Source organism: Malaclemys terrapin, chromosome 4 (genome assembly GCF_027887155.1).
Source record: "Malaclemys terrapin pileata isolate rMalTer1 chromosome 4, rMalTer1.hap1, whole genome shotgun sequence".
Classification (NCBI taxonomy): domain Eukaryota; kingdom Metazoa; phylum Chordata; order Testudines; family Emydidae; genus Malaclemys; species Malaclemys terrapin.
In genome coordinates, this window is record NC_071508.1 from 30,525,457 (window position 1) to 30,538,774 (window position 13,318).

Below are 13,318 nucleotides of genomic sequence, written 5' to 3' on the forward strand. Positions count from 1 at the left end.
GCTGGGAACAGGGAACCACGGCCAATGGGAGCTTAGTGGGAGGTACCTGGAGGAGTAGCAAGACCAGCACAAGCAGGGGACCCTGTCCCCCTCCCCCTCCCCAGGGGCTGCAGGGACACTGTTCCAGCTGCTTCCTGGAACGGAGCAGCATGGAGCCGGGGGCCAAGGCAGGCAGGGAGCCTGCCCTGGCCCCAGTGAGCACCGCTGCCACCCCGGAGCCGCTCTAGGTAAGCGGCACCAGGCTGGAGCTCACACCCTGAACCCCTCCTGCACCCCCAACTCCCTGCCCTGAGTCCCCTGCCACATCCCACACCCCTCCTGCACCCCAGCTCCCTGCCCTGAGTCCCCTGCCACATCCCACACCCCTCCTGCACCCCAGCTCCCTGCCCTGAGTCCCCTGCCACATCCCACACCCCTCCTGCACCCCCAACTCCCTGCCCTGAGCCCCCGCCGCATCCCACACCCCAACTCCCTGCCCTGAGCCACTTGCTGCACCCTGCACCCCGACCCCCTGCCGCACCCCTCTTGTACCCCACACACCAACTCCCTGCCATGAGCATCCTGCACCTCAACTCCCTGCCCTCAGCCCCCGCTGCACCCTGCTCCCTTTCTGCACCCCCTGGGGGCAGCTTTAGGGTGGGAATTTCAGGGAAGGGATTGGAATGGGGCAGGGAAGGGGTGGGAAGAGGTGGGGCAGGGCCAGAGGCAGTGTGGGGGGTGTCAGTGATGCGGCCCCCGGGCCAATGCACTAGTCCTCATGCGGCCTTCGGGGTCATCTGAGTTTGAGACCCCTGTCCTAGATGATGTAGGTGGAGCTCTCATGACACAGCACTGAAGGCCTGCCCTGTCCAAAAGCAAATGGCTCTGCTTAGAAAGCTGTTGCCTTCCTGGTGAAGGGCTCGGGTCCAGTCCACTAACTCTGAGGAAGAAGGAAGATGCTCCCATAACCAGAATTCCCCTGTTTTCTGGTGGCTGCTCCAGGCAGTTGGCCTCAGGATGTTGACGTGTTTGCGCACAGACCAGTCTGAAAGTAAAGAGCAGGAGATCCCTCCAGTACTAAGAATAAAATTGAGTCTCTTTATTTAGCAAAATAGATTGCCCAGGCTTCAACACTTTTGGTGGTGATTTCTTAATTTCAAAGGGATTTATATAAATTCTACCACAGAAACAATGAGGAGTCCGGACTCCTTGTTGTTTTTGTGGCTACAGATTAACACGGCTACCCCTCTGATACTTTCTACCACAAAGGAGAACAAAGTTGATGTTCACTGTCTCTGTTCTTTTATGGAAATAAAATAAAAATAAACACTGGTAAATGTGACAAATGACTTAGTTATCAAAATGATCTCTTGCCATGAACTGCTTAAAGCACTTAAATTCCCACTTTGGTAATTTCTTGTTACAGGTGGATTTGTATGTATGTCTCTTATGTGGCAGTGGTAATGATGAAGACCGTCTCCTGTTGTGTGATGGCTGTGATGACAGTTACCATACTTTTTGTTTAATTCCACCCCTTCATGATGTTCCCAAAGGGGACTGGAGGTGTCCCCAGTGTCTGGCTCAGGTAAACTGAGAAATCAGGCTGAAATATGTTTTTGTTCTCTCCTGGCTTCTAATGATCAGAAGTTCAGAACTGCAATTTATTATGATGAAAATAGTCCTGTAAAATGGGTGGTAGAAGATGAAACTGAAACAAGGACTGGGTACATTTCAGATTGTTAGACATTACAACATATGCTGGGCCCCAAATTTGATCTACTTTAGTAGTATTAAAGCCACTGAGAAAGGATGCTTTGGATTTTAGATAGCTTTTTACATAATGAAATCTTAGCACTATGTCACTGGGGTTTTCAACTTAGATGACGTTGTGATGTTTTCTGCTTTGCTATAGCAGAGGAAGCAGAATTTGCTATGAGCTAGCTATGCTGATCTCACTAGTGATTCATCAGATTTACAAACAAATATTGTTGTGGTGTGGTGGATTAAGCTCAGAGCTGATAGGCATGATGGGTTCTATTTCTGACTCTTCCAGTGGCTGCTTGTGTGACCCTGGGCGAGTCATTTCACTGAAATGCCCCAGTTTTCCCCTATTTGTAAAATGGGGATAATACTGATCCATCTTTGTAAAGTACTTTGAGATCTACGTTTGAAAAATACTGAAGTGCAGAATGTCTTATTTTTAACTCATTGGTAGAAATAACCATATTTTAATTGCAGGAGTGTAATAAACCACAGGAAGCATTTGGTTTTGAACAAGCGGCAAGAGACTACACACTTCGCACATTTGGAGAAATGGCCGATGCATTCAAGTCAGACTATTTTAACATGCCAGTACATGTATGTTCATGTGCTTACTATGATGCTTTAATACAATTTTCAGTTTTCGTGCTTATTAAAGTATTAAACTTGGGGTGGCGAAGAATCCAGAGTTTTGAATGTGAACAAATCAAATGGGAAAGCTCTTATTTAAATATTATGTTAATTTGTAAAGGCTTCTGTTCTTTGTTAGTATTTTGGTTTCTGCTCCACACGTTTCTGGTTTCCGCCACCATCCAAAAATATATTCCTCCTTAAACTCCTGCCCCAAATGTCCCTCATTACTGAAGGAAAAATGCAACATTTGATGCAGTTTTGTGAGCCTTACAATACTAACGTTTTGCTCTGTTGGTTTAGTTTTACATAATTGCACTAATAAGTAACTTCCACTATGAAGTTCAGAAAGTAACTATTAACTGAGGGGGAGAGGAGAGAGAGAGAGAGCATGCACACCTGATGTAACCAATGATACTCAGGTATGTTTCTGGCTCTAGTTAAAGTCCCTTTGACATGATGGGAAAATATTTGAAGCTTGTGAACTTCGTCCTTGAATTTGCTGCTTCTATATATGTCACGTGTTTGTTACCTTTAGTTACTGTGCATCCATAAGCACTGTGAGAAGTGCAACCTTCTGTGTGGGCTTATATTTTCTCTTTCTCATGTTTCATACCCAGATGGTTCCCACAGAGCTAGTTGAAAAAGAGTTTTGGCGACTTGTGAGCACCATTGAAGAGGATGTCACAGTGGAATATGGGGCTGATATTGCTTCAAAGGAGTTTGGCAGTGGCTTTCCAGTTAGAGATAGGAAAATTAAACTTAGGCCAGAAGAAGAGGTAAGTCTTAATTTGCTCTCTGAGTGCATACTTTCATTTCATGGTTTTACAAAATACAAGTATTGTGTTGAATGATTTTTCAGTTTAAAGAAACCTATTGTAATTCTGTATTCTTCTTCGAGTGATTGTTCATGTCCATTCCAAGCAGGTGTGTGTGTGTGCCACGTGCATGCCAGCCGGAAGATTTTACTATAGCAGCGTCCGTAGGGTCGGCTCCGGTGCCTCCTGGAGTGGCGCCCTCATGGCGCTGTATATAGGGGCCGGCCGACCCCCCCACCCTCTCAGTTTCTTCTTACTGCTGGTGACGGCTAGCTGGAACTTCGCTTGCTCTTCAGCAATCGTGGCAGTGTTCCGTAGTTGTTGTAAATAGTTAGTTAGTTTAGTGTTAGTTTGATATTAGTTGGGGGGGGGAGGGTTCCCCAACTTTCGTTGCCCCGCTGGGGCATGCCCAGGTCCACAGGGTTGAAACTCTGCCGGGACTGCAGGAAATTTATGCCGAAAAGTGACCCGCACTCTTCGTGCTTAAGGTGCCTCGGAGAGACCCACCAAAGGGATAGGTGCAGTATCTGCAGGGCTTTTCGCCCCTGGACTCTCAAGGATAGAGAGCAGAGACTTAAAGTCCTCCTAATGCACTGCGGCTGCAATCAGATCCCGGGCCCTCCGAGCCGGCACCCAGCACTTCATCCTCGGTGCGCAGTGCCCCGGCACCGGAGATAACTCGTGAGGCCAAGGCCCCGAAACCCCGGCACCGGAGAGAGTCGGCGCATAAGAAGCCATCCTCTATAAGACGCCGCTGTTCATTGCCAGTGCCAGTTAAAAAGAACAGGCCACTGAGGGAACAATCTCCCCACCGGGACTCTAGCGCTCCGGTGCTGTCCACGAATGTTACAGGACAACTCCCGCCCCGGAGAGGGTACGGTCGCGTCCGGAAAGGCCTAGATCCCCGGACACGATGGAGGAGGTGCGCCTCCCATCGACGCCGGAGGCGTTCGAGGCCGCATCAGACCTCTTGAGCCTCCCGGTGCCGTCGTCGTCGCACCAGTGCAGAGACCCTCCGGCTACCGCTCGGCCCCATTACCACTCTAGGGGCAAACCGGCAATGCTCTCGCCACGCTCTCCACGCCGCGGCACCGGTGCAAGCACCCCCTCCGGCAACAGTGGGTACCGCGCCTCCTATGTCCTCCTATTCAGAGACTTCTGACTTGGAGGTGGACTCGTACCGCTCTAACAGATCGAGGAGCAGGCGATCGTCCTCGCGTACGAGTACCCAACCGTGCCCACCACAGTGGCAGCAGCAGCAGTGGTAACTGCCCCCCCAGTGGCCATTCTGGATGCCGTGGGCCTACCATCAGTCAGTGGGTCAGGCGTGCGGACCCCGCTCACGAGCCGCATCTGTCTCTTCAGTGTCGGCAGCTCCGCCGCTAATGCCACCGCCACCGGCCCCGCCATCTGACAGGAGTGTGCCACAAAGGGACACAGCACCCCCTGGTCAAACAACGGCACCGACGGGGACCTTGCTCCCAACAGCGCAGGCACCATCCAACACACCTCGTCGCTCGGTGGCGACCCCGGTACCGGCCACGGTGTCGCATCTTGAGCCCGCACCGGCCGCGCAGCCTGAGTACCGTGTGCTGCAGGCCCTCGTAGAGGGAGAGGTGGTAGATGAAGGCCCTCTGCAGGGGACATCTTCCTCTTCATCTCCGGACGAGGCAGTAGCGGGAACTTCAGCGGCACCAGCCCTAGAGGACAATAGGATCCTCTAACAGCTCCTTACTCAAGCGGCCCAGAGCCTCTCGATCCAGACTGAGGAGATCGAGGTGGATACAGATCCCGTGATTGATATCCTGACCCCGTCAGGCCCATCTAGGGTAGCCCTACCTCTCATAAAAACCGTTGCGGACACAACCCGCACCTTGTGGCAAACTCCAGCCTCACTGGCCCCTACGGCCAAAAAGACTGAGAGGCGATATTTTGCCCCAACCAAGGGGTATGAACATCTGTATACACACCCTCCCCCGGACTCCCTAGTGGTTGATGCGGCCAACCAGAGGGAACGCCAAGGCTTTCAGGGGGCTATGCCTAAAAATAGAGAGGCCAAAAAGTTGGACGTGTTCGGGCGCAAGGTGTATTCAACGGGGGGCCTGCAGTTGCGCATTGCCAATCAGCAATTGCCAATCAGTGAGCCGGTATGGACACAACACATGCTCGGTTTTGTCTAGGTTCACAGACCTCCTTCCACAGGAGTCGCGAATCGAGTTTTCAGCCCTGGTTGAGGAGGGGAGATTGATTACCCGGGCTTCCCTCCAGGCGGCCCTGGATGCGGCCAATTTAGCTTCACGCACGTTGGTGACGGGCCTGGTCATGAGGCGTGGAGCCTGGCTTCAAGTTTCCGGCCTCCCTCACGAGGTCCAACAAACGATTCAGGACCTCCCTTTCGAAGGGCTCCGCCTGAAGGACTCACGGACCACTCTCCGTTCACTAGGCCTTCACACCCCTTTGTCACTCAGCGTAGGCAGTTTAGGCCACCGCAGGCCCCTTGGCCGTACCAGCCTCAAAATCGAGGGGATGCCTTGTGCAGAAGGCCAAGAACGGGCAGGAGGAGGCAACAACAGCAGCCCTTCGGCCAGTCGTCTGCCCAGCCAAGGCCTACATAGGGGCCTAGACCACCATTTTGATGGCTTGGTCGAGGACGACCTTCCAGGTAGAACCCTGGATCCGTCCAACCTTACCTTCTCGTCACGTCTCTCCCCCTTTTTATCGTGCATGGTCCCGGATCACATCGGACACTTGGGTGCTTCGCACGGTAAAGGAGGGATATTCTATCCAGTTCGCCTCCCTCCTGCCCCACCAGCCCCCCCCCCTCCCCGTCCCTCTTCAGGGACCCTTCTCACGAGCAACTTCTACTTAAAGAAGTTCAGTCCCTCCTCACATCAGGGGCAGTAGAGGAGGTTCCTCAGGAGCTACGGGGCAAGGGCTTCTATTTTCGATATTTCCTAATTCTGAAAGCGAAAGGGGGCCTCAGACCTATTCTGGACTTGCGGCGTCTCAACAAGTTTGTGAAGAAGCTCAAGTTCCGCATGGGCTCCCTGTCCTCTATCATTCCTTCCATGGATCCAGGAGACTGGTATGCCGCCCTCGACTTAAAGGATGCATACTTTCATATCGCAATAATCCCTCAGCACAGGCATTACCTCAGGTTTCTCGTGGGCAACGCTCATCTTCAGTTTACGGTTCTGCCCTTTGGTCTGTCAGCAGCCCCAAGGGTCTTCACGAAGTGCATGGCAGTCATGGCAGCCTTCCTGCACAGACAGGGGATCCAGGTATTTCCTTACCTGGATGATTGGCTCATTAAGGGCAGGACCAAGGCACTGGTGGAGACTCAGGTGGTCTTCATCAGGCAGACCTTCCGCTCACTCAGCCTCTTACTCAACAAGGCCAAGTCCACACTATCTCCAACTCAAAAAATCGAATTCATAGGAGCAGTTCTGGACTTGACACAGGCCAGAGCATATCTCCCAGAGGCCAGATTCCGAACTATATCCAACATCATTCTTGGCCTCCAAAGTTACCCTACCACCACAGTAAGAAGCTGCCTCAAATTACATGGGCACATGGCAGCATGTACCTACGTGGTGAGACACGCCAGACTCAGACTGCGCCCACTCCAGTCTTGGTTGGCAGCGGTTTATCGGCCAGTCAGGGACTCCCTAGAATCAGTGGTGACGTTACCTCAGACGGTGTTGGATTCCCTTCAGTGGTGGCTCGACCCGCGGGTGGTCTGCGCAGGAGTTCCTTTCCTCGACCCTGAGCCCTCCCTTTCCCTGGTAACGGACGCATCGGATCGGGGATGGGCTGCACATCTGGGCGACCTCAGAACCCAAGGCCTTTGGTCACGAGAGGATCTTTCGCTACACATCAATATCAGGGAATTACGAGCTGTGCGCCTCTCATGCATAGCCTTCAAATCCCAGCTGGCAGGCAGGTGCGTTTCTGTCCTCACGGACAATACTCCAACGTTGTTCTATATCAACAAACAGGGTGGTGTTCGCTCTTCTCCCCTTTGCCAGGAGGCCCTTGCATTATGGGACTTTTGCGTATAGCATGTAATTCACCTGACAGCATCCTACCTTCCGGGGATGCACAACGGGCTCGTGGACGCACTCGGCCGCTCGTTCCAGGGTCACGAGTGGTCCATCCGCTGGGATATAGTTCTCTCAATTTTCCGGCTCTGGGCTCATCCCCAGGTGGACCTGTTTGCCTCTAGCGAGAACAGGAAGTGTCATCAATTCTGCTCCCTCAGGGAACGCAGTCCGGGGTCCCTAACAGACGCCTTTCTCCTCTCTTGGACAGACGGGCTATTTTACGCTTTTCCCCCGATTCCCATGATTCACAGAGTAATCCTCAAGGCCCGCAGAGATCACGCTTGGCTCATCCTGATAGCGCCTGTGTGGCCGCGCCAGCACTGGTACACGTCTCTCCCGCACGTGTCTATGCGGGTGCCACTCAGATTGCCCCTACTACCGGACTTGATCACACAGGATCGCGGTCGCCTTCTCCACCCTGTAGTAGTTCCGGGGTGGGGCTCGTCCCTTCCTGGGGCGCCTGGGAGCCAGGCCGCCCCGCTACAAAGCTAATAACAGTTAGGGCCCAGACCTTTGGGCAGGGGCTGAGCACACAAATTGGCAGTTCAGAGCTCAGGCCCTTAGGCAGGGGCTGAGCACACAATTAACAGCTCCGGCCCTGGATCAGGGCGGGGCAGCAAACCCATAGTCAATCAGCGGCCCAGGCCTTGTAGCAGGGGCTGGGTCAGTTTGGGTTAGCCCAGGCCCTAGGGCAGGGCGGGGCAGCAAACAAATAGTCTGTCAGAGGCCCAGGCCCTTGGACAAGGAGGAGGAGAGACTGCCACCCGGCACAGGGTGGCAGGGGGGAACACAGGCCCACCCACTCCACTGTGTTCCAGCCCGGGGTCCTATCCGCAGCAGTCCGTCTGCCGCGCAGTCAGTGGGGATCCTGACCGCAACACACTGACATGGCTTCGGGGTCTGCTATCCCCGGGCCACTTCCCATCTCCTCCTCCATGGGTACCTGTTCCTCCTGAGTTTCGTCTGCTGGGTCGCAGATCATGGGCTCCTCCGGGCCTCGAGCACCAGGTAGGTTTGTTGCTCCCTCTGGGCCCTCGGCGGGGGGAAGCTCAGACCGCTCCTCTGGATACTGGGCTCTCGGCAGGCTCTGCCAGTCCTCCTCCGGATACCGGGCTCTCGGCAGGCTCAGGCCCGCGGGAGCTCGGGCACCAGCATCTGTCCTCTCCCGCTGCCGGCCAGCTACTGAGCGCTGTGGCCTGGCCTTTATACTTCCTATCCCGCCCCTTGACTTCCGGGGGGCGGGGACAGGCCGTGGTGGCTCCGCCCACTCTGGCGGCTGCTCTGGCTCGTCGCTTGCTGGGGCGCCTGGGAGCCAGGCCGCCCCGCTACAACCCGAACCTGGAGTCGCTCCACCTTACAGCCTGGATGCTCCATGGCTAAATCCCGTGGAGTTGCAATGCTCTCATCAGGTCAGGCAGGTCCTTCTGGGTAGCAGAAAGCCCTCAACAAGGACCACGTACTTGGCCAAGTGGAAGCGCTTCTCCCTCTGGGCCACACAACAGGGTCAGGCCCCCTTGCTTGCCCCGGTCCCTCTCATATTGGACTATTTGCTACATCTGAGACATCTGGGACTAACGCTCTCGTCGGTTCAAGTACACCTTGCTGCAATCTCGGCGTTGCACCCTGGAGATGGGGGGACCCTCAGTGTTTGCGAACCCACTTGTTGGATGGTTCCTTAAGGGCCTTGACAGATTGTTCCCGCATATTCGTGAACCTGTTCCTGCGTGGGACCTCAATTTGGTCCTGTCCGCCCTCACAGGGCCCCCCTTTGAACTGCTGGCTTTGTGCTCGCTGTTATATCTTTCATATAAGGTAGCATTTTTGGTGGCTATCACATCAGCCCGCAGAGTGTCAGAACTCAGAGCTTTAACATCTGAACCTCCATACACCGTCTTCCACAAGGACAAGGTCCAACTCAGGCCGCACCCAGCATTCCTGCCTAAGGTGGTTTCACATGGGTCAAGACATTTTTCTCCCGGTATTCTATCCAAAACCACACTCCTCTGCGAAGGAGCATAGACTGCACTCCCTGGATGTTCGCAGGGCTCTCGCGTTCTATATTGAAAGGACAAGATCCTTCAGGAAGTCAACCCAACTTTTCGTCGCCGTGGCCGATAAGATCAAAGGGCTCCCGGTCACGTCACAGCGAATCTCGGCTTGGATCAGAACCTGCATCCGGGAGTGCTACAGTCGGGGCAATATACCAGCCCCACCTATCACGGCCCACTCCACGAGAGCGCAGGCCTCTTCAGCTGCGTTCCTGGCCCAGGTCCCGATGCAGGAAATTTGTAGAGCGGCCACCTGGTCCTCAATCCACACTTTTACGGCACACTACGCCATTGCGCACCAGGCTAGGGAGGATGCTGCATTTAGTCGTGCAGTCCTCCAGTCTGCAGTGACCTCCGACCCCACCGCCTAGACTCGGGCTTGTGAGTCACCTGCTTGGAATGGACATGAACAATCACTCGAAGAAAAAACGGTTACTCACCTTCTCGTAACTGTTGTTCTTCGAGATGTTTTGTTCATGTCCATTCCAATACCCACCCTCCTACCCCTCTGGTGGAGTATTGGCAAGAAGGAACTGAGAGGGTGGGGGGGGGGTTGTCCGGCCCCTATATACAGCGCCATGAGGGTGCTACTCCAGGGGGCGCTGGAGCCAACCCTACGGACGCTGCTATAGTAAAATCTTCCGGCTGGCATGCACGCGGCGCACACACACCTGCTTGGAATGGACATGAACAACACATCTCGAAGAACAGCAGTTACGAGAAGGTGAGTAACCGTTTTTTACAGTGTATTCCTGCTGTATGTGTGACTGGCACTATTCTGACAAAAGGAAATGGTATTGCAGTCTTGGAGGACTAACATTATATATAAGCAGACTTTTAAAATGACAAATGTGCATCTTAGAAGTTGACAGCTTCCAAATTATATTTTTTGAAAGAGTAGCCTAATTTTATTGCAGCAATTCCTAGCACAGAGATTTTCTTTAAAGAGGAGCAAGTGCATTGGATGTTAAAGTTCTTGTTATTTTATTGACCTTATTTGTATGTTTTTCATTCTAAAAAGACTAATTTATTCTATCAGAAGTAGCCCTCTGAAAAGTTTTGCTGCCTTCTTTGATTGCTTATCTATATGTGATCCATGTTTAGCATGCATATGCTCCATGTGCTAGAGATTGGAATACTTTAGCCAGCAGTGTTTGTTGGTTCCACCCACTCCCTGCATAGTCTCAAGCTCCCTCTTCTCTTGAAGGTATGAAAGAGCAGAGCATCCAACCAAGCCTCGGTTCCTTTCACTGCTTTAAGTTGTGAGGTAGAGCTGGTTGGCCATGTCCCATCTTGGCCACTCACATATTAGTTTATCTGTAAATAGATTAGTTTGTGGTAGTTAGGTTATATCATCATTTACTTGTTAGGTTTTTAGTTTAATCATGTTGTTTTGTTTTGTTTTTCCCAGTGTCTGCTCAAAATTCCTTAGGGTTTTAAACTTTGTTTGTAATTTGCTATGAGCCTTAATGAAACTTCCTCTAATAGTCTTTATTGTGTGGGTGAAGGAAATGTTAGGGAAAATGTAAGGATTGGGATTGGAAGTCCCTTACCAGCCTTGATCCAAAGAATCATAGAAGATTAGGATTGGCAGAGACCTCAGGAGGTCATCTAGTCCAACCCCCTGCTCAAAGCAGAACCAACCCCAACTAAATCATCCCAGCCAGGGCTTTGTCAAGCTGGGCCTTAAAAACCTCTAAGGAGGGAGATTCCACCACCTCCCTAGATAACCCATTCCAGTGCTTCACCACTCTCCTAGTGAAATAGTTTTTCCTAATATCCAACATTGGCCTGCTAAACCCAGGGTTGTGAGTTCAATCCTTGAGGGGGCCATTTAGGGATCTGGGGGGGGAAAATCTATCTGGGGATTGGTCCTGCTTTGAGCAGGGGGTTGGACTAGATGACCTCCTGAGGTCCTTCCAACCCTGATATTCCATGATACCTGTAGGGGAGTTCCAAAGAGGATGGAGCTAGGCTGTTCTCAGTGGTGGTAGATGACAGAACAAGAAGCAATGATCTCAAGTTGCAGTGGGGAAGGTCTAAGGTTGGATATTAGGAAAAACTATTTCACTAGGAGACAAGTATCGGGGATAGCCGTGTTAGTCTGTATCTACAAAAACAACAAGGAGTCCGGTGGTACCTTAAAGACTAACAGATTTATTTGGGCATAAGCTTTCGTGGATAAAAAACCACTTCTTCTGATTTTTTTACCCACGAAAGCTTATGCCCAAATAAATCAGTTAGTCTTTAAGGTGCCACCGGACTCTTTGTTGTTTTCACTAGGAGAGTGGTGAAGCCCTGGAATGGGTTATCTAGGGAGGTGGTGGAATCTCCATCCTTAAAGGTTTTTAAGGCCCCACTTTACAAAGCCTTGGCTGGGATGATTTAGTTGGTGTTGGTCCTGGTTTGAGCAGGGGATTGGACTAGATGATCTCCTGAGGTCTCTTCCAACTGTAATATTCTATGATTCTATGATGCATCAGATGAGGTATTTCCAGTAGCAATAGGGAAGTGTCATTACCATTATACAAGGCACTGGTGAGACCTCATCTGGAATACTGTGTACAGTTCTGGTGTCCCATGTTTAAGAAAGATAAATTCAAAATGGAACAGGTACAGAGAAGGGTTCCTAGGATGATCAGAGGAATGGAGAAACTACTTTATGAGAAGAGACTTAGGGGCTTGGCTTGTTTAGCCTAACAAAACAAAGGATGAGGGGAATTATGATTGTTCTCTATAAATACATATGAGGGATAAACACCTGGGAGGAAGGGAGAGGAGTTACTTAAGTTAAGGGCCAATGTTGGCAGAAGGACAAATGGATATAAACTGACCATTATTAAGTTTAGGTTTGAAATTGGACAAAGGTTTCTAACCATCAGAGGAGTGAAGTTCTGGAATAACCTTCCAAGGGGAGAAGTGGGGGCAAAAAAAACACCGACTTGTTTCAAGACTGACCTTGATAAATTTAGTATGATTGAGATTGCCTACAATGGCACATGGCCAAGACATGACTGCTATTAGCAAATATCTCCAACGGTTGCAGATGGAAACTGGAGGAAGAGGGCTCTGAGTTACTACAGAGAATTATTTCCCAGCTGTCTGTGTAGTGGGTCTTGCCTATATGTGCATATATATATATAACTGATTGCCATATTTGAGATTGGGAAGGAGTTTTCCCCCAGATCAGATTGGCAGAGACCTTGGGGTTTTTTTGCTTTCCTCTGCAGTGTGGGACATGGGTCAGTTGCTGGTTTGCACTAGAATGAATGGTGGATTCTCTGAAACTTGAAGTCTTTAAATCAAGATTTGAGGACTTCAGTAGATGAGTCAGAGGTTATGAGCTTATTACAGGAGTGGGTGATTCAGGTTCTGTGGCCACAATGTGCAGGTCAGACTAGATGATCATGATGATCCCTTCTGTTCTTGAAGTCTGAGTGTGTGAACACAGTGCAATCTTTCTCCAATGGAAATGACAATTCCTATTCTTGATTACTGTTTATCTTTGAAAACTTCAGGTCTTTCAGTTAATTCCCCCTTATGCAGTAGCCTACTCCTTTTGGGATCTCACTGTTGTATTGACAGGATTTTCAAACCATTGGTTTTTTGTTTCGTGTTGCATTTGTCCCTGAAAACAGCATTTTTTATCGCTATTACATTTCTCACATAATGTGAGTAGCAAGCACTTATGGCAGGGTGTAGTCTATGATTTCCCACAAAGTCTAGATTATTCTCGGACTGTACCCTAAATTCCTTCCTAAGGTGCTGTCTGATTTTCATTTAAATCAATTGATACATTTACCAATATCCTTTGCTGAGTCTAATACTTGGATTGGGTAGTGGTGAAGGAACCAAGGGTAGTTGGTTGCTCCACACCCTTTATATCCTCAAGCTGGGGAGGGCTTGATGCTATGCAGGGAGCCGGTGCAATCAATGGACATTATTGGCCAAAGCCTTCCAAACTCCAGTGCATATGCAT

General features: G+C 50.9%; 1 protein-coding gene across 2 annotated transcripts in view; it reads left to right on the forward strand.

Moving 5' to 3' along the window:
• KDM5B (lysine demethylase 5B) overlaps positions 1–13,318 on the forward strand; it is a 201,472-nt gene that overhangs the window by 87,762 nt on the left and 100,392 nt on the right. For both annotated transcript variants that reach the window (XM_054025626.1, XM_054025627.1), the window contains 3 exons: positions 1,406–1,564; positions 2,218–2,337; positions 2,991–3,149. In XM_054025626.1, the coding sequence (XP_053881601.1) occupies positions 1,406–1,564; positions 2,218–2,337; positions 2,991–3,149 (438 nt within the window). The remainder of the gene's footprint in view (positions 1–1,405; positions 1,565–2,217; positions 2,338–2,990; positions 3,150–13,318) is intronic.